This window comes from Triticum aestivum, chromosome 1D, assembly GCF_018294505.1.
Source record: "Triticum aestivum cultivar Chinese Spring chromosome 1D, IWGSC CS RefSeq v2.1, whole genome shotgun sequence".
Classification (NCBI taxonomy): domain Eukaryota; kingdom Viridiplantae; phylum Streptophyta; class Magnoliopsida; order Poales; family Poaceae; genus Triticum; species Triticum aestivum.
In genome coordinates, this window is record NC_057796.1 from 457,549,702 (window position 1) to 457,577,217 (window position 27,516).

General features: G+C 47.0%; 1 protein-coding gene across 3 annotated transcripts; it reads right to left on the reverse strand.

The window, feature by feature from the left end:
• Nucleotides 1-22,280: 22,280 nt before the first annotated feature.
• On the reverse strand, nt 22,281-27,288 carry LOC123182914 (AFG1-like ATPase). 3 transcript variants are annotated; one of them, XM_044595588.1, is made up of 17 exons: nt 26,957-27,262; nt 26,713-26,819; nt 26,247-26,373; nt 25,794-26,084; nt 25,629-25,708; nt 25,436-25,536; nt 25,223-25,348; nt 24,492-24,561; nt 24,329-24,415; nt 24,187-24,252; nt 23,983-24,075; nt 23,839-23,895; nt 23,631-23,759; nt 23,460-23,550; nt 23,277-23,365; nt 22,729-22,919; nt 22,281-22,626 (listed from the first exon to the last, which is right to left on the reverse strand). In XM_044595588.1, exons 4-17 carry the CDS (start codon nt 26,029-26,031, stop codon nt 22,524-22,526), a joined length of 1,521 nt encoding a protein of 506 aa, XP_044451523.1. In that variant the 5' UTR covers nt 26,032-26,084; nt 26,247-26,373; nt 26,713-26,819; nt 26,957-27,262; the 3' UTR covers nt 22,281-22,523. The 3 variants fall into 3 exon arrangements, with proteins under 3 accessions (XP_044451523.1, XP_044451522.1, XP_044451524.1); XM_044595587.1 differs by lacking the exon at nt 26,247-26,373 and having other exon boundaries at nt 26,957-27,288; XM_044595589.1 differs by lacking the exons at nt 26,247-26,373; nt 26,713-26,819 and having other exon boundaries at nt 26,957-27,246.
• Nucleotides 27,289-27,516: the final 228 nt, after the last annotated feature.

A 27,516-nucleotide genomic window follows, 5' to 3' on the forward strand; every position in this document is an offset into this window, starting at 1 on the left:
CGCGGTTATGTGGCAGATGGGAATTTGTTAATATCCGGTTGTAGAGAACTTGACACTCGACTTAATTAAAACGCATCAACCGCGTGTGTAGCCGTGATGGTCTCTTTTCGGCGGAGTCCGGGAAGTGAACACGGCTTTTGAGTTATGTTTGACGTAAGTAGGAGTTCAGGATCACTTCTTGATCATTACTAGTTGACGACCGTTCCGTTGCTCCTCTTCTCGCTCTTATTTGCGTATGTTAGCCACCATATATGCTTAGTGCTTGCTGCAGCTCCACCTCATTACCCCATCCTTCCTATAAGCTTAAATAGTCTTGATCTCGCGGGTGTGAGATTGTTGAGTCCTCGTGACTCACAGATTCTTCCAAAACAGTTGCAGGTGCCGACGATACCAGTGCAGGCGACGCAACCGAGCTCAAGTGGGAGTTCGACGAGGACCTTGGTCGTTACTATGTTTCGTTTCCTGATGATCAGTAGTGGAGCCCAGTTGGGACGATCGGGGATCTAGCATTTGGGGTTGTCTTCTTTTCTTTTGGTTCCGTAGTCGGACCTATGTGTGTACTCTGATTGATGTATGATTTATTTATGTATTGTGTGAAGTGGCGATTGTAAGCCAACTCTTTATCCCATTCTTGTTCATTACATGGGATTGTGTGAAGATGACCCTTCTTGCGACAAAACCAGAATGCGGTTATGCCTCTAAGTCGTGCCTCGACACGTGGGAGATATAGCCGCATCGTGGGCGTTACACAGGTCGTCCCCACTCCCGAGCCCCACGAGAGGGTTGTGTTTCTCACACACTTCGTTCGCGGGCTTGGGTTCCCTCTTCACCCATTCGTCCGCGGGTTAATGTTTTACTATGGGCTGGATTTCCATGACCTAGCCCCTAACTTCATCCTCTATATTTCGGCATTTATCGTCGTTTGTGAGGCTTTTCTCCGCATCCCGCCTCACTTTGGCCTGTGGTTGAAGTCCTTCAATGTGAGGCCGAAAGTAGTGCGTGGTCAACAAGCAGAATGCGGAGGCGCTATGGTGGGCAATATGCCCAACGTCACCTGGCCCGAAGGTTCTTTTGCGGAGATGGTAAAGGGGTGGCAATCGGGGTGGTTCTACATCACCGAGCCGCGCAACGCTGACTGGTTGGCGGCTCCCGAATTCCGATCCGGAATCCCGATGCGGCTCACCTCCTGGCAAGAGAGGGCCTAACCTGGGGTCCCTCGGACGAGCTGACTGGGCTCCAGACATGCATCCAAAACACGATAGAAAGGAAAATCAAGCTTGTCAACGTGGTCCAGGTCATGCTTGTTCGTCGGGTCCTTCCATGCCAACGCCGAACTTGTAATTTGTGGGAGTTCGAGCCGGCCAAGCACCAGACGCTACTGGAGCTCTTCGGCACGACGCACGAAGAAATCTGGAAGGTGCTCTTCAAGGCCGGCAAGGCGCTACCGCCTACGACCGAAGACCGCAGGCTTAGCTTGAAGCGCCAGCCCAACCCGGTAAGCTCCTTTAAAGTTTTCAAGGAGTATCCCCTATTAGCATATTTTGAGAGGAATTTTAAGCTTCCTCGCCCTATTTTCAGGCCTGGATTAAGTTGGCCGAGGAGATTAACTGTCCGGCTCCGCTGCCCGAGGACCAAGAACTTCTATTATTGGAGAAGATGTTCTTCCCTGCACCTTATGAGGTGCCGGAGAAGACGGCTAAGAAGGCAGCCCAAGGGGCCAAGAAGAGCCTTCGCCGAAGACGCACTCCAGACGTGACGTCCGGAAGCGAGACTTCCTCTTCGTCCGCTGATGACGATGATGAAGAGGAAGAGGAAAACGACTCCCCACCCGAAGCGGGGAGGAAGAAGAAAGCGGCCCCCACAAGCCCGGAGGCAAAAGCGCCTAAGAGGGTTAAAGGCTCCCTCGCGGATAACTCCGCGTGGGATGTTAACAGCAGTCCGGAACGACCTCGCCGGAATGACATATTGTAAACCTTGTCCTTGCAGTCCGGCGCGCGATAACTCCTCGCGATCCTCGACAGAGGATTCGCTGGACACATAGGAGATGGCTAGCATATCTCTGCCGCCTGCTCATTCCGTCTCACCCAGGGGTGATGATGAGGTGGTGTCCAAAAAGGCCTTCCTGGGCCGGGGGGAGGTTCCAGAGATCATCGGGGTGACACCCCAGGATGACCCCTCGGACGCCGGACACCTGGGGGAAAAAGCCCCCATGGGGACTGGTGATGGGGCCCGAATTCCCTTCGGCCCTCAGCCGGATACCATCCTGGAAACCTATACAGCTCCAGGGTCCAGCGAACGGCATTCCCCACCAGGAGGGGGTGTGCCTGTTCCACCGGTGACCTCTGTCCAACCAGAGGCACTGGATAATCTTCTGGAGGCGCTATGAGGCGCCTCTATCGTGGATGAACATTGTGTCCTTATGGACACGGTAATAGAGAAGGTTCAGTCCGTTAAAAGCAGACTGACCGAAGCCTGCACTAGCCTTCTAACGGGCTTTGAGGTAAGTAATGTGATTATGGAAAAAATATCACAGTATAGACAGTAGCCCCTGATGCTCTGTTTGGTGTTCGGGAAGAAAAGCTGAACAGAGGATCAAAAAACCGCAGGAGTCTAACATAAGTTGTCTATGTGAATAAGCAGGTATCGCTGCAGGCTGCCACTGCTCATGCTGCGGAGGTTTCCGAACTAAAGCAGAAATTGGAGAGGGCCGAGAAGGAGCTCGGCCGCGTGAAGAAGCAGTTGGAGGATAGCCGAGGTATGCGATAACCTGTGTGTACATTTCGAAAATAAATGAATAGTCCGACTAGACTAAATTGTCATAAACTTTATTAGGGGCCACGGCCGAGGTGGCAGCCCTGAAGAAGGCGCTAGCCGAGGCCGAGGATAAAGCGGCCAAAGAGCATGTCTCACGCGAGAAACACGAGGCCCGTGTTGGCGAGGCACAGCAACAGCTCCAGGGCGCGATAGAGAGATTTGAGGCCCTGGAGCGCGATTGTAAGGCGCAAGAGTCCGAATTGGTGAAGGCTTGCCAGAGCGCTCAGGATGCGCGAGCCGAAGCCCAGAGCGCCCTCTAGGAAATCGAGATGGCCAAGAGGATTGCGGCAGGTAAGTTCTTCACCATGCAAAGCAAGCGTGTAGAGGCAACATCCCTTGTACTTATCCTGAATTTTGGTTTTTCAGGGGCATTTACAGGTCTGCCGCACAGTGTGTCGGATGCGGTCGAGCATTATAGAGCCGAGGAAGGGATGTCTACGGAGAAGCTGTTCTGGTCCCAATATCTGGGATCCGAACATCCGGTGCCCTTCAGCGACTAGCTGAAGTAGTTGGTCGAGCTGCACAGGTTGGCAGAGTTAGCCATGAAGGACTTTATAGTCCGGCTGTGGCCTGCCGATCCTATACCGAGCAGCTACTTCGGACTTGTGCAGCGGCTTGTGAGTGCCTGTCCATGGCTCGAAGCCGTGAAGCGGTCGGTCTATATTGAAGGTGCGCGTATGGCCTTTGCCCGCGTCAAGACGCATTGGGCGAAGCTGGATGCCAAGAAGCTGATGACCGAGGGACCGCCGGAGGGCAAGGAACATCGTCGACCCGAACACTATTTTGATGGTGTCCTGGAGGGGTCCCGTCTTGGGGCGGAGCAATGTTCAAAGGATATTAATTCCCATAAGAACATGTGTACTATCTTGCCCTGTAATATGGAACAAAGATGTTATGTAGTACAATGTTTATGATTTTAAATTTTACCTCCTGTGTGGGCGTTTATTAAATCTGAGGGATGACCAGTCGTCGGCTTCTGCCCCCACGTAGATAGTACAGGGGTGTTCGGGATAAATCTAAACACTCTTTACTCCACATTCTGGTCCTTAAAGGAGGTGTTTAGCGCAACGAATGAGGCAATCAGACTATGCGGCCTTTACCGCCCCCACTTAGCCATAGGAGTTTGAAAATTAATAAAGTTGGCGAAGCCCCTGGTGTTCGGAAGGCCGAATTAGGGGCGCTATACACGCCTAATCGGAAGAACCGATTCTTCGCAAGAAGCGGGAAAATCGCCAACGATTTAGAACCTCACGAACAGCTGAGCGGCTCTCGCCGTATCATGACAGTCAGTTTTCGGCTTTCTCTACTAAGGTGCTCGTCCGGAAGAACCGGGACACAATCGCAGTAGTTCTCCCTTTACTACCCTAGCCGATATAGCAGAACGTAACGTAGTAAGCACCGGAGCCGGGCAACCCAACTATTGACCAAAGACATGATTCGGAGCCGATGCATATAATGATATAAGTTCGGGGTGCCGAACTATACTGTAAAAGTGTTCGGACTTTTATTGCCGTGATGCGGGGTGTTATTAAGCCCCTGGCGTATTAGTACGTATCATGGTGTACGTGTGCAATGAGTAATAAATACTGAGGTGAGGAAACGGAAAAAATGAAGTAATGGGCTGACGCCACCATTTATTCACCGTTGTGGTGTAATCAGTACGTCAAGGCGTACTTTGTACAAGTAATGCGATAAGCAAGTAAGGCTATTGAAAATGTTGTAACCAAGGGCGAGCTGCATGCGGGTATGTAAAACAAGTATAGTAATCGTTTATTAGAAACCACCTGGGGGGTTCCCTTGTACGCCAGAGCTCCTTGCCTCCTGGGTGTGTTCTGCCAGCAGGTTGTCCGTATAGCCCTTGAAAAGAGAGGAAGACCTGTACAAAGAAAAAGCAGAAACGTGCGAATCCCAGGGTCTATCAAGCCGTACTGGGGATTGCGAGCAAGTTGTGCCTCCGTCAGCACCCCATGAGTGCGTAGTTTAAATGTGCGCGGTACTAATACCATTGCCTCGTCGGGGCTGGGGCGGAGGCCGAATTTGCTAGACTGGCTCGTGACGAGCCGAGCTATCCTTCTGCAGTATAGTCCGAACCCTCTTAATGATGTCCAGGGGCTCGGCAACCGGATTATAGTGTTGCTTGAGAAGGCCACTCTGTACTTCTGCTGCTAGGGCGGTGGTGCGTTCCTCTGTACAGAGGGAGCATTCCGTGTTTCCATTTACTGTGATGACTCCCCGTGAACCGGGCATTTTTAGCTTGAGATAAGCATAATGTGGCACCGCATTGAATCTAGCGAATGCGGTTCGTCCGAGCAGCGCGTGATAGCCGCTGCGGAATGGGACGATATCGAAGATTAGTTCTTCACTTCGGAAGTTATCCGGGGAACCGAATACTATCTCCAGCGTTATTGAGCCCGTACAACGGGCCTCTACGCCTGATATGACTCCTTTAAAGGTAGTCTTCGTGGGCTTGACTCGTGAGGGGTCAATGCTCATTTTACGTATTGTATCCTGATAGAGCAGGTTGAGGCTGCTACCGCCGTCCATTAGGACTCGAGTCAGGTGGAATCCGTCGATGATTGGGTCGAGGACCAGTGCGGCTGAACCGCCATGCCGGATGCTAATTGGATGGTCTCGGCGGTCGAATGTGATCGGGAATGATGACCATGGATTAAATTTCGGGGCGACGGGCTCTACCGCATAGACGTCCCTGGGTGCGTGCTTGCGCTCCCTTTTGGGAATATGTGTAGCGTATATCACGTTTACCGTTTTGACTTGAGGGGGAAATTTCTTTTGCCCCCCGGTGTCCGGCTGCCGGGGCTCTTCGTCATCGTCCTCGCTCTGTGATTCCCCTTCTTTGTTTCTGCTATTTACCTTGCTGGCTTGTTTAAAGACCCGGCAATCTCTGTTAGTATGGTTGGCCGGTTTGTCTGGGGTGCCATGTATTTGGCAAGGACAGTCGAGTATGCGGTCCAAGCTGGATGGTTTTCCACTACTCCTTTTATAGGGCTTCTTTCGCTGGCCGGACTTGGAGCCACTGAATCCGGCATGAACTGTTGTGTCATCGGTGGTATCGCCATTGCTTTGGCATTTGTTTCTGTTTCGCCGGAGCTTGCCGGTGCTATTTTTGGCCTCGGAGGGGCTCGTTTCACTGGCCGTGTTTATACTTCGAGCCAGCCAACTATCTTCTCCCACGCAAAAGCGGGTCATAAGTGCCGTGAGGGCTGCCATGGACCTCGGCTTTTCTTGGCCGAGGTGGCGGGCGAGCCATTCGTCCCGGATGCTAGGCTTGAAGGCTGCCAAGGCCTCGGCATCCGGACAGTCAACGATCTGGTTCTTTTTGGTTAGGAACCTATTCCAGAATTTTCTGGCTGATTCTCCAGGTTGTTGAACTATGTGGCTTAGATCATCGGCGTCTGGTGGCTGGACATATGTTCCTTGGAAGTTGTCTGGGAAAGCTTCTTCCAAGTCTTCCCAGCTATCGATAGAATTTTCAGGCAGGCTGTTAAGCCAGTGCCGAGCTGGCCCTTTGAGCTTGAGTGGGAGGTATTTAATGGCGTGGAGGTCATTTCCTCGAGCCATGTGGATGTGGAGGATGAAATCCTCGATCCACACTGCGGGATCGGTTGTGCCGTCGTATGATTCGATATTGACGGGCTTGAATCCCTCGGGGAATTCGTGATCCAGTACCTCGTCCGTGAAGCAGAGAGGGTGTGCGGCACCTCTGTATCGGGCCGCGTCGCGGCGTAGCTCTGATGGAGTCCGTCTGCGGCATTCGGCCCTCACGTCCAAATAGGTAGCCATCATCGTGCCTTGAGGTACGTCCGTGCGATCCGTAGATCGATCTTGTATGTTCTGCTTTATTGTCCAGGGTCTGCCGAAGGTCGTATGTGTGACCCCGAACTCTTTCTTTATTTTTTTCGGGGTGGTGGGGCAGGCTACTGTTCGGCCTGAGTTGCCGCTTTATCCTGACTGCGGGGTGGCCGGTCAGCCACCCTGTCTCGACCACGCGGTGGTCGTTCCGCATTACGCGAGGGAGATGTATGCTCCGGTGCTTCCTCGTCGAATTGAGGTAGCAGTCTGCGTTTCGGGTAGCTCTTAGGTGGGCGCTTGAGGCCGTATTCTTTGGCAGTCAGGACATCAGTCCATCTGTCTACGAGCAGATCTTGTTCGGCTTGAAGCTGCTGTTGTTTCTTTTTCAGGCTCCTTGTAGTGGCTATGAGCTGAAGCTTAAAGCGCTCCTGCTCCACAGGGTCCTCCGGCACGATGAAGTCTTCGTTGTCGAGGCTTGTCTCTTCCTCGGAGGGTGGATGGTAACTATCATCCTCTGAGTTATCTTCTGTGGCATGTTCATCAGGGTTGTCATGCCTGTTGTCATGTTCCTCCTGTTCGGATGCCGCACCGACGGGGTCTTCATTGTTTTCGGCATCACCCGGAGTGCTTTTTTCTCCAGTACCAGTGTTGCCATCCTTTGAGCGATGAGGCTTAGAACGGCGTTTGGGGCGCTGACGCTTGAACTGCGTCTCAGAGGGTTTGTTCATATTCGGCTCTTCTTTGTCGTCGCCAGATCCTTTGGGTGTATCAACCATGTACACGTCGTACGAGGAGGTGGCCGTCCAACGTCCAGTGAATGGCGGGTCTTGGCCTTGCTCATTGTCGGCATCTTCGTCCATACCTGTGATGTCTTCGGAGCCGTAGTCAAGCACGTCGGTTAAGTCGTCGACGGTGGCTATGAAGTGGGTGGCGGGTGGGAAGCAAAATTCCTCGTCGTCCGCCTCTAGCTCAAACCGAATATAGTTCGGCTATGAGTCTTCCTCCAGGGTCAAGTTCTTCAAAGAATTTACTACGTCACCGAAAGGCGAATGCTGGAAGATGTATGAAGTGCTAAATTCGAAAATCGACAACCGATCCAGCTCGGTGTTCGCAGGTGTATCCGGTCCGGAACGTGTAGCCGGAGACGAGTCCGGGGTTCCATTGGCGCAAGCATTGCAGGATGTCGATTCCGTGTGCGGCTCCAACGCCGCAGACTTTATGGCCTCGGAGGGCGCGATCTGCTTTGGCTCCAAGGCCGTTGTAGCAACAGGATCCATCTCCTGGATGTGATCCGATGACAGATTTAAGTCAAGTTCATCGGAGAGAGGGGGAGTGATCGCCGCGGTCTCAAATCCATCGAAGATCAAGTCCCCACGGATATCCGCGACGTAATTCAAGCTTCCGAATCTGACCTGATGGCCAGGGGCGTAGCTATCGACCTACTCCAGGCGGCCAAGCAAGTTGGCCCGCAGTACGAAGCCGCCGAACACAAAGATTTGTCCGGCGAAAAAGATTTCTCCCTGAACGACGCCATTGCTGGCGATTGGAGGGGCCATCGAGCCTTACTTCGACGGCACAGTGGAACTCTCAATGAAAGCACCAATGTCGGTGTCAAAACCGGCGGATCTCGGGTAGGGGGTCCCGAACGGTGTGTCTAGGATCGATGGTAAAAGGAGACGGGAGACACGATGTTTACGTAGGTTCGGGCCCTCTCTATGGAGGTAATACCCTACTTCCTGCTTGACTGATCTTCATGAATATGAGTGTTACAAGAGTTGATCTACCACGAGATCGTAATGGCTAAACCCTAGAAGTCTAGCCTATGAGTATATGGTCATGAATCTGTCCTATCCGGACTATGCTCTCCGGTTTATATAGACACCGGAGAGATCTAGGGTTACATGAGGTCGGTTACATAGGAGGAAATCTTCATAATAGGTCGCCTAGCTTGCCTTCCACGCCAAGTAGAGTCCAATCCGGACACGGGTATTGTCTTCGGCCTTCGTATCTTCACAGCCCATCAGTCCGGCCCATGGATAACAGGCCGGACGCCCGAGGACCCCTTAGTCTAGGACTCCCTCACCCCCTCAATGCAACCGGAAGCAGTTGCGTCATAATCACGTGGCAGTCATGAGACTTTAGGTTCTGAAACTTTTTCTCTGGCGTATTTATTATTCCCTTCATATTCGACGAGAAGCCAGACGGGACCTTCATACTGAGTAGGCATTCAAAGAAGATTTCCTTCTCTTCTTTGGTAAGAGCGTAGCTGGCAGGACCTTCATACTGCTTTGGAGGCATGCCGTCTTTTTCATGCAAACATTGCAGGTCGTCTCGTGCCTCCGGTGTATATTTTGTCTTCCCATACACGCCCAAGAAGCCTAGCAGGTTCACGCAAAGGTTCTTCATCACGTGCATCACGTCAATTGAAGAGTGGACCTCTAGGTCTTTCCATTAGGGTAGGTCCCAAAATATAGATTTCTTCTTCCACATGGGTGCACGTCCCTCAGCGTCATTCGGAACAGATAGTCCGCCAGGACCCTTTCCAAAGATTACGTGTAAATCACTGACCATAGCAAGTACGTGATCACCGGTACGCATGGCGGGCTTCTTCCGGTGATCTGCCTCGCCTTTGAAATGCTTGCCTTTCTTTCGACATTGATGGTTGGTCGGAAGAAATCGACGATGCCCCAGGTAAACATTCTTCCTGCATTTGTCCAGGTATATACTTTCGGTGTCAGCTAAACAGTGCGTGCATGCGTGGTATCCCTTGTTTGTCTGTCCTGAAAGGTTACTGAGAGCAGGCCAATCATTGATGGTTACAAACAGCAACGCATGCAGGTTAAATTCCTCCTGTTTGTGCTCATCCCACACACGTACACCGTTTTCATTCCATAGCTGTAAAAGTTCTTCAACTAATGGCCTTAGGTACACATCAATGTCATTGCCGGGTTGCTTAGGGCCTTAGATGAGAACTGGCATCATAATGAACTTCCGCTTCATGCACATCCAAGGAGGAAGGTTCTACATACATAGAGTCACGGGCTAGGTGCAGTGATTGCTGCTCTGCTCCCCAAAAGGATTAATGCCATCCGCGCTTAAACCAAACCATACGTTCCTTGGGTCACCTGCAAACTCAGCCCGGTACTTTCTCTCGATTTTTCTCCACTACGACCCGTCAGTGGGTGCTCTCAACTTCCCGTCTTTCTTACGGTCCTCTCTGTGCCATCGCATCAACTTGGCATGCTTTTTTTTCTAAACAGACGTTTCAACCATGGTATTATAGGAGCATACCACATCACCTTGGCAGGAACTCGCCGTCAACATCACCAGGATCATCTCGTCTGATCTTATACCGCAATGCACCGCATACCGGGCATGCGTTCAAATCCTCGTACGCACCGCGGTAGAGGATGCAGTCATTAGGTCATGCATGCATCTTCTGCACCTCCAATCCTAGAGGGCATACGACCTTATTTGTTGCGTACGTACTGTCGGGCAATTCGTTATCCTTTGGAAGCTTCTTCTTCAATATTTTCAGTAGCTTCTCAAATACTTTGTCAGGCACAGCATTCTCTGCCTTCCACTGCAGCAATTCCAGTACGGTACCGAGCTTTGTGTTGCCATCTTCGCAATTGGGGTACAACCCTTTTTTGTGATCCTCTAACATGCGATCGAATTTCAGCTTCTCCTTTTGACTTTCGCACTATCTCCTTGCATCAACAATGACCCGGCGAAGATCATCATCGGGCACATCGTCTGGTTCCTCTTGATCTTCAGCTTCCCCCGTTGCAGCATCACAGTATTCAGGGGGCACATAGTTGTCATCGCCCTCTTCATCTTCGATGTCTTCCATCATAACCTCTGTTTCTCCGTGCTTGGTCCAAACATTATAGTGTGCCTTGAAACCCTTATAAAGCAGGTGGGTGTGAAGGATTTTCTGGTCAGAGTAAGACTTTGTATTCCCACATATAGGGCATGGACAGAACATAAAACCATTCTGCTTGTTTGCCTCAGCCACTTCGAGAAAATTATGCACGCCCTTAATGTACTCGGAGGTGTGTCTGTCACCGTACATCCATTGCCGGTTCATCTGCGTGCATTATATATAATTAAGTGTGTCAAAAACCATTACAGAACATCATGAATAGATAAGTGACCAAATTAATAGAAGTTCATCATCACATTAAAACCAAAGTACATACATAGTTCTCATTGAACAACATATAGCTCTCCAAAGCATCTAATTAAACCATACATTGAAACTATGTAAAACATTTCAATGCAACAACAAATGCGATCATAATCGCAACCAAGGTAACAATTGATCCAATGGCATATTTTCTAATCTTTCTAATCTTCAAACGCATTGCATCCATCTTGATCTTGTGATCATCGATGACATCCGCAACATGCAACTCCAATATCATCTTCTCCTCCTCAATTTTTTTTATTTTTTCCTTCAAGTAATTGTTTTCTTCTTCAACTAAATTTAACCTCTCGACAATAGGGTCGGTTAGAATTTCCGGTTCACATACCTCCTAGATAAATAAAATCTATGTCACGTTGGTCGGCATAATTGTCATAAACAATAAATGAACCAAATAGTTATAAAAGATAATATATACCACATCCGAATCATAGACAGGACGAGGGCCGACGGGGGCGGATACCAAAACCATCGCACTATATAATAACAAGCAATAATAAAAGTAAGAAAATTAGACAAGTATCTATCTAATCTTACAAGTAAGAATTTTTTTTCCTTTTAGAAAGAAGATAAGAACATGAGGCTCGCCACGGTGGTGCCGGCGACGAGATTTGCGCGGGCGATCGACGGCGGTGAAGACGGGGACGGGACTTGACGGACCGCTAAACCTAGACAAATCTCGAGGAAAATGGAGCTTGGAGGTCGAGCTTCGAGGGGAGAAAGCTTAACTAGTGTGGCTCGGGCATTTCATCGAACACCTCATGTGCATAGAAGGTGAGCTAGAGCACCACAAAGCTCTCCCCTCGCCGGCCAGAAAAAACAGAGCAGTGTGGAGTGCTCTGCCCGCGGGAGAGGGGTATATATATATAGCCACCTCATTGGTCCCGGTTCGTGGCTGGAACCGGGACTAAAGGCCACCCTTTGGTCCCGGTTCCAGCCATGAACCGGGACCAATGGATGTGGGCCAGGAGCGAGGCCCATTGGTCCCGGTTCGTGTCTGGAACCGGGACAAAAGGGTCCAGACGAACCGGGACTAATGCCCCACAAGGCCCGGACGGCCCCCTGGGCTCATGAACTGGGACGTATGCCCCCATGGGTCCCGGTTCGTGACTGCACCGGGACTAATGGGCTGGCCAGGCCTGAACCAAAGCCCTGTTTTCTACTAGTGAATAATCGTTTTTGACACATGGAAATACTCCCTCCGAGTGTCAAAAACGTTCTTATATTATGGGACGGAGGGAATAGAAAAAAAACACCCGTATAAAAAGAATGTAGTCGGATGTTTAATTTGATAGAAATTGAGAACACTGGAATGTGTAATAAATGTCATTAGTTGCATCGGAGAAAAACACAGAAAATTTTCCGCAATACTAGATGGATGACAAACTTGTCACTGCAACAAGCAAAAAAGTGCATGAGATTTTTGTCTCGATGGAAAAATTCTTTTAAAATTGCATATAAATATTCTTAAACAAAATTTCTATAGTTTGTAGTCCTGCAGATCAAACAAGATATAAAGAAATTTGCTCGAAGCAGTTGATCCTTTATAATTTCTGTGTGCGTATTTTATTTGAACCAAAAAAGGTCTTAGCAATGCCTACAATGATTTGTGAAAATTGTATTAGTGAAACACCTTTGTTGAGTTGGACTAATGAAGGTGAGGCCATTGTGTGCTATAGAACATGACATGGTAGAAAGTATAAATTTTACGAAGCTTCATTGACTATCTGTGCAGTTTAAAGCTCGAAAAGTGGTTCTTTATTTCATTGTACTAAAAAATTTAATATTAAACTTCCCAAAATATTTATACTGAACTTTTTTTACTTCGTCATAACTAATTTTAATATTAAATGTTTATTGTTTTAGTAACACATACTTTAATATATACTATGTATACACTAATTTGGAGGTATAGAGTGCAAGTACAACAATGATTTAAATAACTTTTTCAATATTGTTATTTACTAACACATACATCAACAACTATCACAGATACCAATTTGTTGGTGCACTTTGCAGGAGATGCACCAAACACAGTTGGTTGTTTCTTGTTGTAAGTGAATGCAACGAAAAGATCCTTCCTTTCTAAATTTATCATTACAAATGCATTATCTAGTGCAAAAATGAAACTATATATTGTTGAAAATAGTATATATTAAATTTGAGATTTTAGAAAAAAATATATTTGTTTATAATGGATTTCACTCTAAATATAAGCAAACCCATATTATCACATCACTTCGCATATTAATGTGTCCCCCTTATAATTTATAGTTGTTTAAACTCTTTTTGTCCATAGTATCTTTAGATATCTACACTGCTTGGTAGAACATTTTAGAGTGTATGATTTTAGCATAACATGCATTGGGTTTGTAGAGTACACGATTGGATTTATGTTTTTAATAGCTAATTCAAAATTCTATGAAGTGTCATCAGTAGTTTGTCCTAAAATCCCATAATTTGTTGTCGCTAGTTGGTTGTGCGTGATCCCTAGTTGTAAGGAAACCTAAGATCCTAAGGCCTAGTTTGGCTGCATTGTATTTTCATAAATGTGGTAATATAAAACCTTGGCATTCCAATGCCCGAGGAATGAATACTCTAGTAAGAAACCATAATTTTCTCGGTAAGTTTTAGAAAAAAAATGATCAAAACTTTTGTTTCAAATATTACGAAATACTAAATTATTGGAGATACTACGGATTATAAAACTGTGATATTTGTGATGCCAAACACATCAAAGTTTGTAAAGCTATTTTTCTTTTAAAAACGAGGTATTAATGCCAAAACTCTAAAAATACTTATCTGCCAAACACAACCTAAGTGGATTTTGGTGTATATCACAATTGCTTAGGGGACAAATCACGTTTGAAAGACATATGAACAGGTATCCCATGGCTGAAAATAAAAGTAGAAAAGCCAGAAGCCGTATTTAGCTAAAACTTTACATGATGTTTTAATCTATGCATTTTATCTTATGTTTAGTCGAAAAGCCACACTATCAAAAGGGGTGTACATGATGAACTTCAGTGCGGCAGACAAACATGTTTTAGATCATACGCGCACATCTAGTCTGGGAGAACACCCCAAGAGTTAGCTAAGTGTGAAGCCTCTAAATTAACCCATTTTTTCTCTATGTGAAGCCCGGATGATATTATGGATGAGTTTAGGAGCTACAGGCTCGAATGGATTCATACCTGGGAGTTCGGAGGTTCCGTACCAGCTCACATAGAGCATAACAAGTGAATTTTGATGGGGCATATAATGTGACTACTAAGATATACGAAAAGGGGCACGGGTCTAAGCATTAAGAACACTCTCTCTTACACCATCGTTGACCTTCCAAAGCTCAAGAAGCCCCCATAGTGCTCTAAAGCCTTCATGACTCTGATTTCACCATGTTTATTGAGATTCCTGTTAACCAAACATCAAAGTGGACAGAATCCATATGTTTACCAATTCTCTGTTTTGTGCATACATTCCTAGCATATTTAATTTCTTCTTCTTCAACTCCCGCGTTTAAAGAATCGTGCGAACCAGAGGGCACTAGTATTATATGTATGTGACAGGTAGGAGAGAGATAGGGGTAGTAGCTTGCAACTGACGAATAGTATTTGGGAAACTTTATTGTAGCTACATGCTTGTCTATTCATCTGTTTTTCAAATTCTCATAGATCTCAGTAGTCAAATTTATCTCGATGTCCTTGATTAGCAACGAACGATAAAACCATTCACATCTTCATTTCATATAACCTACATACTACATTCCACGCTTGGATTTCACTACAGTTGCGCAACATTATTGGAGAACTCAAATTTCATATGGTTAGTGGTGTGCAAGTTAGTGGATGTGATTTTGAAAATATTGAGAATTGGCAAAGTGTTATTATACTATCTCATAAAGCAAGCAACGAGATAATTGAAAAATGGAAACTAGGTTATTATGTACCGCCACGCATGGTTGAGTGTTGGATCATGCCAAACCGGTACTAGATTGTTCAAAAACAGGTTTCTATGATAACGAGAGTTTTAGTTGAGAACCACCTCTTGGTACGGTGTGTATTGCATTGAAGGCAACTCTACCCACTTAAAAGTTTGAATCTGGTGGCTCAAATTTACATGACCGTGCGCTGTCGACTTTAACGTAGGAATTCAGTGAGATTGACGGATTTATCTGCAATCCACTTCTTTCTAGCTATGGTTCGGTGGCGCACTCGTGAGGATGTACTGTTTATGTGTTTCTTCGTTGTAATCACACACAAAAAAAGGCTTACCACATGTTCTTTTTGGTACAACATCATGCATGCAAGATTTGTGTTCTCTAAATGATGGTTGCTTCATACAAAGATTGTTCGTTCGTCGACATGTGCATCAAATGCAAATATGTTGCAATAGTCGATAGTGAATACCCCTCGATCGTTGTGAATCTTGGCACCTATCCAGAACACAACGGAATGTTGACTTGTTTTGCGTCTTTGACAAGAACGAAAATGTAGAAATGGAGAGAACCAATAATACTCAAGTTGGATGGAATCTACGGCGCACGCACGCCGGTTTCTAGATTAAAAGCGTACGACGTTCTCCCTCCGTACCGAAATACTTGTAGTCGGTACAGAGGTAGTAGTTGACAAGGACGTAGGATGAATGGATGATGTACCAAAGTGCAGCTAGCTATGCATTACTACTACGTAGTAGCTGATAATTTTGGCGTGATATAATAATTTTGGAGTAATAGTTTTGGCGTGAGATGACAAAAATTCCAAGGGCAAGAGACAGGAGAGCGAGAAAGGACGGACGGTTCCAAAAATGTGCGGACCTGATAAGCCTGCCGTGGTTCACCGGCCGACTACATCCCGAAACAGATAGATTACGGCTCTTAATTTCAAAGCGGAAGAGCTAGTCCATGCGTCTCCATCGGCCGACCTGGATCGAAGCTAGTAGAAGAGAATATATCCGTCTCCATCGATGGACCAACAATATTATATTAGGGCACTGATCATATTTCTCCTTGGTCAGATGATGCATGTGGGTCGATCGGTATCTGACCAATGAAGATCGGGCGCGCGCCTTTTCTTTCAAAACGCAAGGGAAATGGATGGAAGTTGATGAATGCTGCATGCACACCTGTTGCACATCATAACAACCACGTCCTCAACACATCGGGAGGCGATGCACGCCATCGAGCGATGTCGACAGTCCACACGAGGCAATCTTCCATCGCGTTGCAAGCCCCGGCCGGCTCCGTCTCAGTCTCCGTGGGTGGCTCAGATCCACGCGACGGCGGCTTCGTCGTCGTTCACAGGGTCGTCTCCACAATGCATATTCTGTACCTCTTTCTGCAGGGAACCCCTTGTTCTTCCATAGTTCTGCGATCGTGTACAACACCACACAGACAGCGATGACTCGGGAGTGAATATGAGTAGCAGGATTTCATTTCACTGTGGCTTTAGTGTAAGAAAATGGAGTTCATCTGAACCTAATTACCTCTACGTGGTTTCTACTAGCTTTAGCTACCCGGATCAAGAAGCAACCCAGCTGGTACGCATGCATACGTACGTACGTCCACAGGAAGTTCGAGTATATTTTGTTGGTTCTTGGGGCGCACGAATTAAACAATTGCCATAAGAAAATTGGATGTATATACGTGAGAGGATAAGCACGTACACATGTGGATGGTCATTGGATGGGGTGGACAGTCGTCAAGCTTGACAGCTAGGCCACGCCCATGTTAGCACATGAGAGCAGATCACAACCTGGTCAAATGCTTAATTAATTTAGTACACTCCCACTCCCACTTGGCCAGCACCCATCGATTAGTTGTTGGAGTGCGTACCGCATACTCCCTCCATTTCATAATATAGTGCGTCCGCGCTTTCCGAAATTCAAGTTTGACCGTAAATTTAACCAACGAGACCGACTGCGGCGGGAGCAAAAATCATACCACCGGAATTCAATGGTATGATTTTTGCTCCCGCCGCAGTCGGTCTCGTTGGTTAAATTTACATTCAAACTTGAATCTCGGAAAGCGCGGGGCGCACTACATTGTGGAACGGAGGGAGTATGGTTTGGTTGCAAGAAAATGCGGCAGAACCCTCTGTCTGTCTGGCGAGAGTTGAATTTTTCGCGGGGAAGAACATGGCGGAAATACATAGATACGTTCTTAACAAACATCTCCGTGAGTAAATAAGTCCAGCGTTCGGCGAGCTTAATTTACCAAACAATTCATATGTCGCAGTCGATCCATTCTCTTGAAGTCGATTTGACAGTGATCTGCTCTTATCATGTGCTTTCGGAACGTAAAGGGAAAAGCGTTCCAGAGTAACAACATCTAGCATCGAGCACAGACGTGCGTGCGTTGCGCACGAACAACCACAGAATGGAATTTCATACTGCACATCACATGCAGAGAAACCAAATGCCATTCTGCTCCAACCCAAATTAGGTGTTAAAACCAGGTGGCATCGATCAATTCTTTTTCTCCACGGAAGAATCAAATGGAGCCATCGAGATAGCTATACGTCTGCAGCAGCTTCACGCATCTTGGGTACATCAAGCAACCACTCATGTGTGGCTTCCCTGTTTAGCTGTTCTGCTCTGTTTCAGGAGCACACACAGGGAGTTCAGACTTCAGAGAAAGTAGCACGAACAATGGCAGCCTAACATTTTGCTTACGGAATCACGTATGTATGTGGTCATTGACAATTCAAATAGGCGGGAGACTGCAGCAAAAGTTGATCATCATCTACTATCGCCCAAGAAAAGATAGGTTTGGCTGCATCTAACCTTTGAACAACGACAGAGAACTATTTCCTGTCAAAAACTTTTATTTTTGTTTCGAGGGACAACAAGTATATTCAGCTTAGCCCTCATGGCAAAGAAAGTTAGAAGTCTCAAGTCCAAGTCGTCGTGTCAGACGGAGCTCGGTCTTCTCCGCCTCCATGTGGGTGATGTCTCCTAGTGCACATACATTCGTTCTAGTCAAGTTCTGTAGGTTGTAGATAGAAGCCTGATGATGGATCCATTCAAACCTTTTCGGTCTGTATTCAAACCGCATTGATCTCAAGAGCTTACCGCATCTACAACCGGGCTGAGCTAATTTGGCCCCTCAAACGCCGGTCTCTCGGTGTGTCCATTTTGAGCCCCTTCAGAAATCAGAAGCTACACATGGCGCCATCGAGCTAGCTATACATTTACAGTAGCTAGCTAGCTTCACGCATCTTAGACTTGAGGTACAACCGAGCTAGCTATCTATCGATCGAGAAAGCGATGTGCCAGCCAGGTTCTCAAGAATTTTCCGTCGACTCACGTAGCCATCCGGAGATATTCCTCCCGACCTAACAAGTCCAACGATTTCGTCCAACGCAACCAGTACGCACGCGCTTGCCCGTTTTGTCTTTTCTCTGCGTGGGCTTCTCTTTTCACTTGTTCCGTTCTGTTTCTGCAAGCCAGCATCAGGTGCCAGACACACACGGAGTTCAGACTTCAGAGAACTCTCAACAAGCAACAACATGAACGGCGACAGCCCAGTTGGCGGCGGCTGACAAGTGGGCCCGATCACGTATGTAGCCATTCCGGTTACTATTGTTGAAGGAAATATAAGCATGGCATCTAACCTTTCAACAACGACAGTCGACAGAGAAAGGTTTCCTGCCACTGAGTAGTGAGTACTACTAGTAGCTGATGACGATGTATTATCCTTTGGGGCGAAGAAAGTTATATGAAGTCCCAAGTCCAAGTCGTCGTCGTGTCAGGCTAAGCTCGTGGTTTTTCTCCGCCTCCATGTGGGCGATGTCTCCAGCACCGCTGCACACAAGTCCGTTCTAGTCAAGCTCTGCAGGTCGTAGATAGGAGCCTGATGGATCCATTCAAACGTTTCCGGTCTGTGTTCAAACAGCGTTCATCCCAAGAGCTTACAACCACATGACCAAGAGGCGGGCCACGCAGGGAAAACGATTATTAGGCCTCTTTTGAATGCAGGATGCGTAAAAACATGGAAATAGAAAAGAAGAAACACCCATATAAATAGAATGTCGTGGCATGTTTAATTTGACAGAAATTGAGAACACTGGAATGTCATGTGTAAGAGCAACTCTAGCAGACCCCGCAAAACGCCGGTCCGCAAAACGCGTTTGCAGTTTGCGCAAAACTGCTTTTGCGGGCCGGCGAGGGCTAGCACAGATGCAGACCCCCCAAACGGACCCGTAAAAAAGTATATTTGCGGAATATATTTTTTTACGGGTCGGCTATGCGGGTTTTGCTCGGGCAACAGCGCAACGACCCGCAAACAGAAGAACTGTAAATCTGAAATTTGTCATAGGGTTTCACAAACAAGTTCAAATTTAAATGACATAAACAGTTTGCGCGCAAATAAAAGCGAAGTTCATTACGCAAAAGAGGGCATGCAAAGGTATGCGCCCATGTCCGGCATCATTTTGGGGGTCGATCTTCGCTCCGCGCCATGGAGTCCATCTTGAAGTTCATCGGCGCCACCGTAGCCACCTCCGTCGCTTGTTCCAACTCCCGCACCGAAATCATCCACATTGCCACCATATGGAGCAGAGAAAACATCACCGGAACTGGCAGACGGACCGGTCGAGGCGACCATTCTCCTCTTCAAGATCTCTCTCCTTGCCATATCATGCCATGTTTTGGTGACGTCGTCCATGTCATTGCGGTTCATTGACATGATCTTGTTCTCTTCGGCGAGCAACAATGACAGCGATTTGTTTTCAGAGGCGCGTGCTTTTCTCTCCTCGATGGCAGCTCTGCGCAATCCCTCTTCCTTGAGCGTTTGCCATTTTTCTTGCTTCTTTTTTGCCTTCTTTTCGGCCAACTCTTTCTTGATCTCCAACGACTTCAACAACATCAACTCGTTTGATTGCACCATGGCATCAATCTTCTCCCTCAAGCTCGATGCTTCTTGCTCTCTTTTTATCTTCTCTCTAGTCTTCTTGTCGCCATCGCGCTTGTTCAAATTTCTTGGGCCATCATCATCCTCATCTTCGTCCATGTTTGTAAGTGAGCCTCTCTTTGGTGGGGACTCTTTGTCGATCAACTTCCACTTGTCGCACTTTTGGAGCAACTCCCAACAATGCTCTAATTTGAAGAATCTGCCTTCCAAAGCTTCCATGTCCTTGTATCTATGTTGAGCAATCTTGTCCTACACAATGTGAACAAAATGATGCAATCATTTTTCGTGATACATTATGATGATGCACAACTTGAACAAAGGCAAAGCAAACTCACATAGTCGGACTCCACGGTGCCACTTGGAGGTGCCTTGCGTACTTGCTCCAAGCAAGCTGCCCAACGGCTGCACATAGGCTTGATGTTCTCCCAACGACCTTGAAGAGACCGAAATGTGCGTGGAGTCTTATTGGGGTAGTTTTTCATAATGCGGAAGTATTGATCTTCAATCCTTTGCCAATATCTCTTGGAGGTTTGATTAGTACCCGTGCATGCATCAAGAGACACCGCACTCCATGCTTTTCCCAGATAGTGTAGTTCTTCGATCTTTGGCTTTTCCCAGTTTTTGCTTGTGAATTCTCAAACGCTTCCGCTTCGATCTCCGCCAAGTCATCCGCACAACCATGATCGTCCACGCCGCCCTCCGTTTCATTGTAGTCGAAAGGTTCGAAAGGGGCTTGATCAATGTCAACCGCGTTCGTGTCCAACAAGTTCACGAACTCGGTTGTTGCATTGTTCGAACCACCGCTATAGCGAACGATAACAAGTCACGAGCTATCGAAAACAATGGTGAAAATGAAAGAGAATCGCCGAAGTCCGAAGAGATATACCTTCCGGCCATTTCGTCGAACACCTCGCTCGCGGGGGGAGCGGCACCGTTGAACGGCATCGCCGGAGCACCTCCTTGCGGGGGGATGGAGTGAGAGGTTGAAGAAGATGGCTTCCTTGAAGTCGGAACCTTCCTCCGCTTTGCACCCGCGGCCTTGCCGGCCTTCTCCGCCGCCGGCCGGGATCGCACAGCGGCATTGGCGCCCGGAGCGCGGGCCATCGCGGCGGGGGCAGCCGGATTCCCGCCCTGCACAACCACGTTGCCCTGCCGCTTGCGGGCAGGCGCGACGTGTGCTTGGGCGACGCCGGCAGGGCCAACATGGCCGGCGACGAGATCCGCCCGAGGGGAAGGGGCGTGCGCGACCTCGACGGTGACGGGGGACAGCATGGGGTCGTCCATGGCGGCGAGGGACGGCCGGGGAGGAGCAGCCGGAGCTTTCGGAGGGGGGGGGGGCAATGGTGGCGGAGGGTGCGCGGAAATGTCCCTCCGGCCAAATCTCGCGCCGGATGGGGGTTGAGCTCGGGTCGGCCTCCCAACCCGTGAAGATAGAGCTTGGGGGAGAAGATTTGCCGCGCCCCGCAAAAATTTTTGCGGGCTGGGGCCGGATGCGGGGTCTGGTCGTGCAGATTTTTGGCCCCGATCCGCAATTTGGCGGTTATTTTGCGGGCTGGGGCGTTTTGCGGGGTCTGCTAGAGTTGCTCTAATAGATGCCATTTGTTGCATCGGTAGAAGAACACGAAAAAAATTCTGCAATATTAGATGGATGACATACTTGTCATTGGAACAAGCAAAAAAAGCCCACGAGGTTACTGTGTCGATGGAAATTTTCTTTTATAATTGCATGTAAATAGTCGTAGACAAAATTTCTATAGTTTTCAGTCCTACAAATCAAAACAAGATATCCCTCAAAGAGGCCCTAGCTTTGCCAAACTGCATAGATCTCTTTCGCATGCCTCTGTCTACACAAGCCATTCAGCAGTTCCAAGAGCTCAACGCTGCTTTGCATCAAATTCCAACAACAGCGTTAGACATTTGGTACTATCCCTGGAAGAAGGGGAAGTTCTCTTCCATGCAACTGTACAAGTGGATTCACAATATTTGGAAATGTGCTACAATGCTTAGATGCAAAATCTTCTTTTGGCTGCTGCTGTATGTTCGAGTTAGCTCCAGGAACCTGCTCCAAAGGAAAATTATCTTCCTCCAAGTTCTGGGACTGTTTTTTTGCTCTCCATCAAATTCCAACACTGAAGAAACTGATCTCCTTTGTTCTGGGACTTTTTTTTTCTCTAGAATGTTGGAACTCCATTATTCCCACTAGAAGAAGAGGCATTTCTCTGCTTGATGAAGTCCTACTGACACTTAGGCTCTTTCCCCCAAGTTTGCAATGGATATTCTCATCATGGGCTGCTATATTTGGTGCTGTGCAATAGCATCTGTTGATTTACACAGCCAAAAGATGTTCCATTGCTAATTTCTTTGTAACTCTCTGCCTCGTAATCATTTCCAATGAATCTCAAGGAGTGGTGGAGCTGATATAGTACAGTATTTGTTAGCTTGTTGATTCAACAAGAGTCTGCTACCAGTTTCATGATTCATCTCAACTCAAGTAGGTTCAAATTTGTTGGAATCTCTGAATTTTTGGGATCACATCGTTTGTTATCTGAAGATTTCCAGTTTCATATAAAGGATAGGATAAAATTCCAGCAAGACATGACACATATTCTCTACAAGTGTGACATTTTTGCAGATCTACATGCAAAAGTGCTTGCATCATGGCACACTGAAATTACATGCATCACTGACAGGAAAACCAACATTTCTCCCATTCCTCCATAAGCCAGGCGGGATAATAGATATAACAAAACTATAATGCGGTCCTTGCACATGAAGCCCTGCCACTTATGCAAGTACGACATCGCCGCCATTATCTACAGCATGCAGGGGATGTTGCCATTTTGCTTCAAAGTCCTCCAAGTACTCTCTGCTGTTGAGCTCTGTCAACCTGTAACAACACAAGCAAATGAAGCAGGCAAAACAGGTTTCAGACGAAACTGAAGTTCAGAATAAGAGCTGATATAACCTCCTAAAGCACGACCCTCATTACCTGCTAATCGTACGATCTTTGGCGAATCCTAGCTCATTGTCCACGCAGAGATCGGGATCGTCACTTTTCTGCGAGCGTGAAGATCTAGGTGAACTTTTTTGTGCTTCAGCGACCGTCACGACATTCTCGAATAGCTCTATTGGCTCGGCCTCGGCTGTGCATAATAGCCTCCCCTTGTTCTCATACATAACCTGAAAAACATTAGCGCCGTCAGAGACAAGATTCTTTGTGCTGCCAGTATACAGTATACATGCATATTAGTAGAATATTTTAGATCAAAAATGGAAATTGATTGCAATTGTCCAGCTTTTTTATATAACTATAGGGTACCACTAGCTTCAGGAATCTGGACTAGGCTCTTTAAAAATGCAAAATAACGAAGTGCGCTACTACTACTAAGGAAAGTGTACATCTATCGAGCCTGTAAGTTTCAGGTCTTCAAGGTGTCCAGTTCCAAATTAGAATGGAGGGATGTCTAAACAGTAAACACAAGGCTAACGCAAGATTAAAACATAAAAGATGACAGACTAAGGAAAGATGGAACATACATCAACCAATGTGACAAACCGATATGCTGCTGTTCTGTTATGATATCCAAACTTAGGGACACCTTCAACTGCAAGGGTGTGAAACTTCTCTGCACATTAACATTTTGGTGTCAGTTAGATCACATCAAGAGCAGCATTGTGTAATCCGTAACTGTGGAAACTGCACTGAACAACTATACTTACTAAATAGCCCGAAATAGTCTGCTGCGCCTATAGGTCTGTCACAAAGATCTTCAAACTGGAAATATGCACATCCATTTGCTCCCAGTGGGACCTGCATAACCAAGGTTCAAGAATTACAGAGTGATTACATGAAACAAAAGTAGCCAACTCTGAATATCTAACTTCCAAGACCTCCAAATGTCGTCCCATAACGACTTCGACTGTTTGAGGAGTAGGTTCCTCATCTCCAATCAAAGATTGGAATTTCTGTTTAAGAACTGTACTGCATTCGCTTCCAATAAAATAGAAACCTTCTCCAGCCTGCTCATAAGATTAAAGATGTCATGAAAGGGAAAACTGAAAAAAAAACACTGATAACTTCCGAAAGTAGGCAACATACTGAACCCAGTTGACGGTAGTCTACTGCAGAGCCAATGGGGTGCGAAATGCACCTTTCCTGCAACAATCCACAAAAATTAACATGAGTACACTAGCAGAGTGAACTTCAGACAGCAGAGAAACTGACAAATAAAACAACACATACTTTCAAGGTGTCAATGAACGGTAAGAAAAGGTTTCGCTGCAAGCCACCTTCGTATAGCTGATCGGGAGCACGATTAGAAGTCGAAACTAGAACCTGAGCACAAATAACCATGCAAATCAATCAATGCTAAATATCAAGGTATTCTTGTGTGAATATAAAGGTTGTTTCAGTGCATAAGAAAATGGAAATGCAGTGGTCACATACAACGCCTTTGCTGAACAGATGTCTGAACAGACGGTTCAATATCATAGCATCAGCAACATCAGTTACCTGTAAAGTATGTATCGGATGTGTTAGGAAACGAGCAGGAAAATTAATACAACTATCACAGTAAGGATACACATACCATAAACTCGTCAAGACATAATATTATGGCTTCATCTGAAATCTCAGCTGCTACCATATCAAGGGGATCTGAAACACCTTTATGCATCTGCATGTAGATGACCGTTTATGAAGAGATCTAGACTGAAGAAGAAAGATGCATATCTCATAACCACAAAAAATACCTGCAGGCGACTATGAACATTCAACATGAAATCGTGAAAGTGAATTCTCTTTTTCCTCCAATTAGCTGGCCTGACAAGAAGCAGTACCGTCAGGATAGCAATGGATTATTGAAGAAATGCATAGAAGGGGAAATATGTGCAAGTACCAAGTTGTTGTCTAGTTAATACCACATAGCAAAAGAACCATAGGAAGATAGGCTACAGTTTATTTTCCAGGCATCTTCATCAGAACTTGACACCATTGGTTCTGTTGATTAATAAAACTACAATGATCACCACTGGTTCCTAACAGTTTGGAAGTTTGAACTTAGACAGTAAATGGAGCCAACAGCTTGTCAACTGCTTCTAGGCATGTCTCAAAATTACTATGACTGTCTATGAAGAGATCAAGACTTCAGTATGTACGACTAAATTCATGAAAGAAAAGAAAATTACTGTTACTACTTGTGTGTATTGGATTCACAAGTCATTTGTCTTAAAAAATGTGAAGAACATTGAAAAATGAATAGAATAACTTTGGCCTGTATAGTTGCATACGAATGTGAACTGTTATATGAACATATTCAGGTAAATCAATCTAATAGAAGAGCACTAAATGTACTTCTGAACTGATACACCGCCATGAATATATCTGGTGACATGTTCAGTACTAATGCACTTTCAAGTTCGTGATTTTGTTATCTTAAAGCAGCACAAAATAAGTCCAAAAATGTTATAATTGATTCACTTACAGTTGCTCATAGAACAGGTCCATAAGCATCGTCTTCCCTGTACCGACCCCTCCATATAGATACAATCCCTTTACTGGTGATTGGGTAGAAGGCTGAGCAATGAGGCGAGACCATAGCCACCTTCTCCTGTCAAACATAAACCACTAGGGTTAGGATCACTCTGATCAGTCCCTTGCTTACTATGTGAATTCACTGCTTTCAGATCACGCTTACCTTCCAGATTTCTCAGATGACTGATATCTATCGAGCTGGCAGGCTTCTTCATTCTCTACAAGATCCTCATAAAGCCTTTGTAATTGCTGAATCGTGTCAACCTGCGTCAATAGGTAAAAGTTCAGAAGAATCGTCAGTAAAACACTCAAGGTAATCATGCAAGAAAAACATTGATCAGGTCCAATTCAACAACCTGAAAGCTATCACCATCTACAAGATCTCCTGATGCAATTCTCTTCTCATATTCCACCATGGGACCACCTCGTGGAACATCTGAGGAAGTAATCAAGTTGATTCAAATGCCTCCAGCAGAAAATAAGAAAGCTTTCGTGCATAAAAAATGTAACAGAAATAAAACCTTTAATCGAATCAGCCGCGGCAGTGGAGAACATGTTCCTCAGTGACTCCACAGCTGGACTCACAAATCTGCCATGTTCATCATCATGGCGCACGGTGCACAGTGAACGGGATGCGGAACCACGCAAGATGAGCACGTTCTGCTGCCTGGTCAGTCTGTTTATTGGTGCGCGCCCCTCTGCATGGTGCCGCGCCAAACGGCGAAGCTGGCGTAGCGAGCGAGCTACCGCTGCTCTCATCTTCCTCGATGTACTTTCTAGGCCAACTCAATCAACGGGCGAAGTTATGGAAGCTGTAACAATCATAGCAGAACAAGAAGCCATTAGAAAACAAATAGGGAGCTTCTCCTAATCAGTGCTGGGCCATGTGGTGGAAGATGCAAACTCCATGTGGGACTGGAATATACAGGGAAAATCTCAAAGTAAACTGATAGGTTGGGAGCATGAAAGGCTACCGCGAAAATGAGACGGAAAGGGTGGCCAGTAATCAAGTGGAATAATGCAACTGCTGCAGGCCGCTTTCCAAGCCCATCCAAGGGATAAAAAAGAAGCCGTGAGCTCTCAGAGTGTCGTGTCAATGGCCTATTGATTCCAAGGAATAAAAAAGAGGCTTTAGGCGTTGCTAATCAGCTGCGTTTGGGTCCAAGGGAAACTCGCATCAATCAACTACACAGTAGGAAATTAATACTACAGCAAGATGAATTATTGGTAATTTTTTTGCGAGGGATAATAATCATGAGTCATCAGGGAATTAAAAGCGAGATATATCATAAAAAAATCCTGGAGCAGGGAGCTGAAGGGTAGAAGAAGCTCCATGAGGGTGGGAGCAGTTAGAAATCCAGAAAATCTGGAGCCCCAACATTTGGGGAGGGGAGCCACCGCGGGCGGAACAGCAGAAGAAAAGGGATTTGTGGCACCTACCCAATGTTTTCGGCGGCGTTCCTGACGGGAGCGGGAACCCCGTCGCCCGCGGCGTGGACGGCTGGTCGGTAGCTGCCTCTCCCCGACCTCCGGCGGCGGCGAACGGCCTTGGCAATCCAATCCAATCGTAGGAGAAGAGAAGAGAAGCGTGAGGACAATAACCAACAGAGACGCGCTAAAAGAGGGAGGCGCAACCAATGGAGGAACCGAGGCCGGACGGCAGAGGAGGAGGAGAAGGCAGTACCGAATCGAAGCCTGGCGGAATCAGGCGGCAGGAACCCGCCGGCGGAGTGGACAGCGACGTCGCCTGGCCGCCGCGTCGGGTCGCCGCGCGGAGAAGAGGATTATTCCTGGCTGGCTGGCTGGCTCTCCTGGGGATGAGGGGGCAAGAGGATGGGAAGTGGGGCGGCTGCGAGGCTCCAAGTCTCCGGCGACGAGGAGAAAAGAAACAGGCAAAGGGGATCGGGAACGGGATGAGAAACGTGAGCTGGAATTGAGTTGGTGCTCCGCCGCGTGTTGTGTTTTGTTGCTTGGGACAATGAATGAATGAATTGAATAGAATTAGTCGTCCCAACCGTGTTGGACTCGTCCTCGTCACCTCCTCGTGGCAGGACGTGTGCCGGCGGCACACTACTCGGCTTCTTCTTTCGCTTGCGTCACGGACGAGATTAACCCGATCTTGGATTTTTTTTCTCTCTATACTAGCAACTCCAACGGGGCGACCCATTTCATTCGCTGGCATCCGTTTGGGTCGGCGCGGACACAAAAGTCGGTCCAACGCGCCGACCCGAACGGACGCACGTC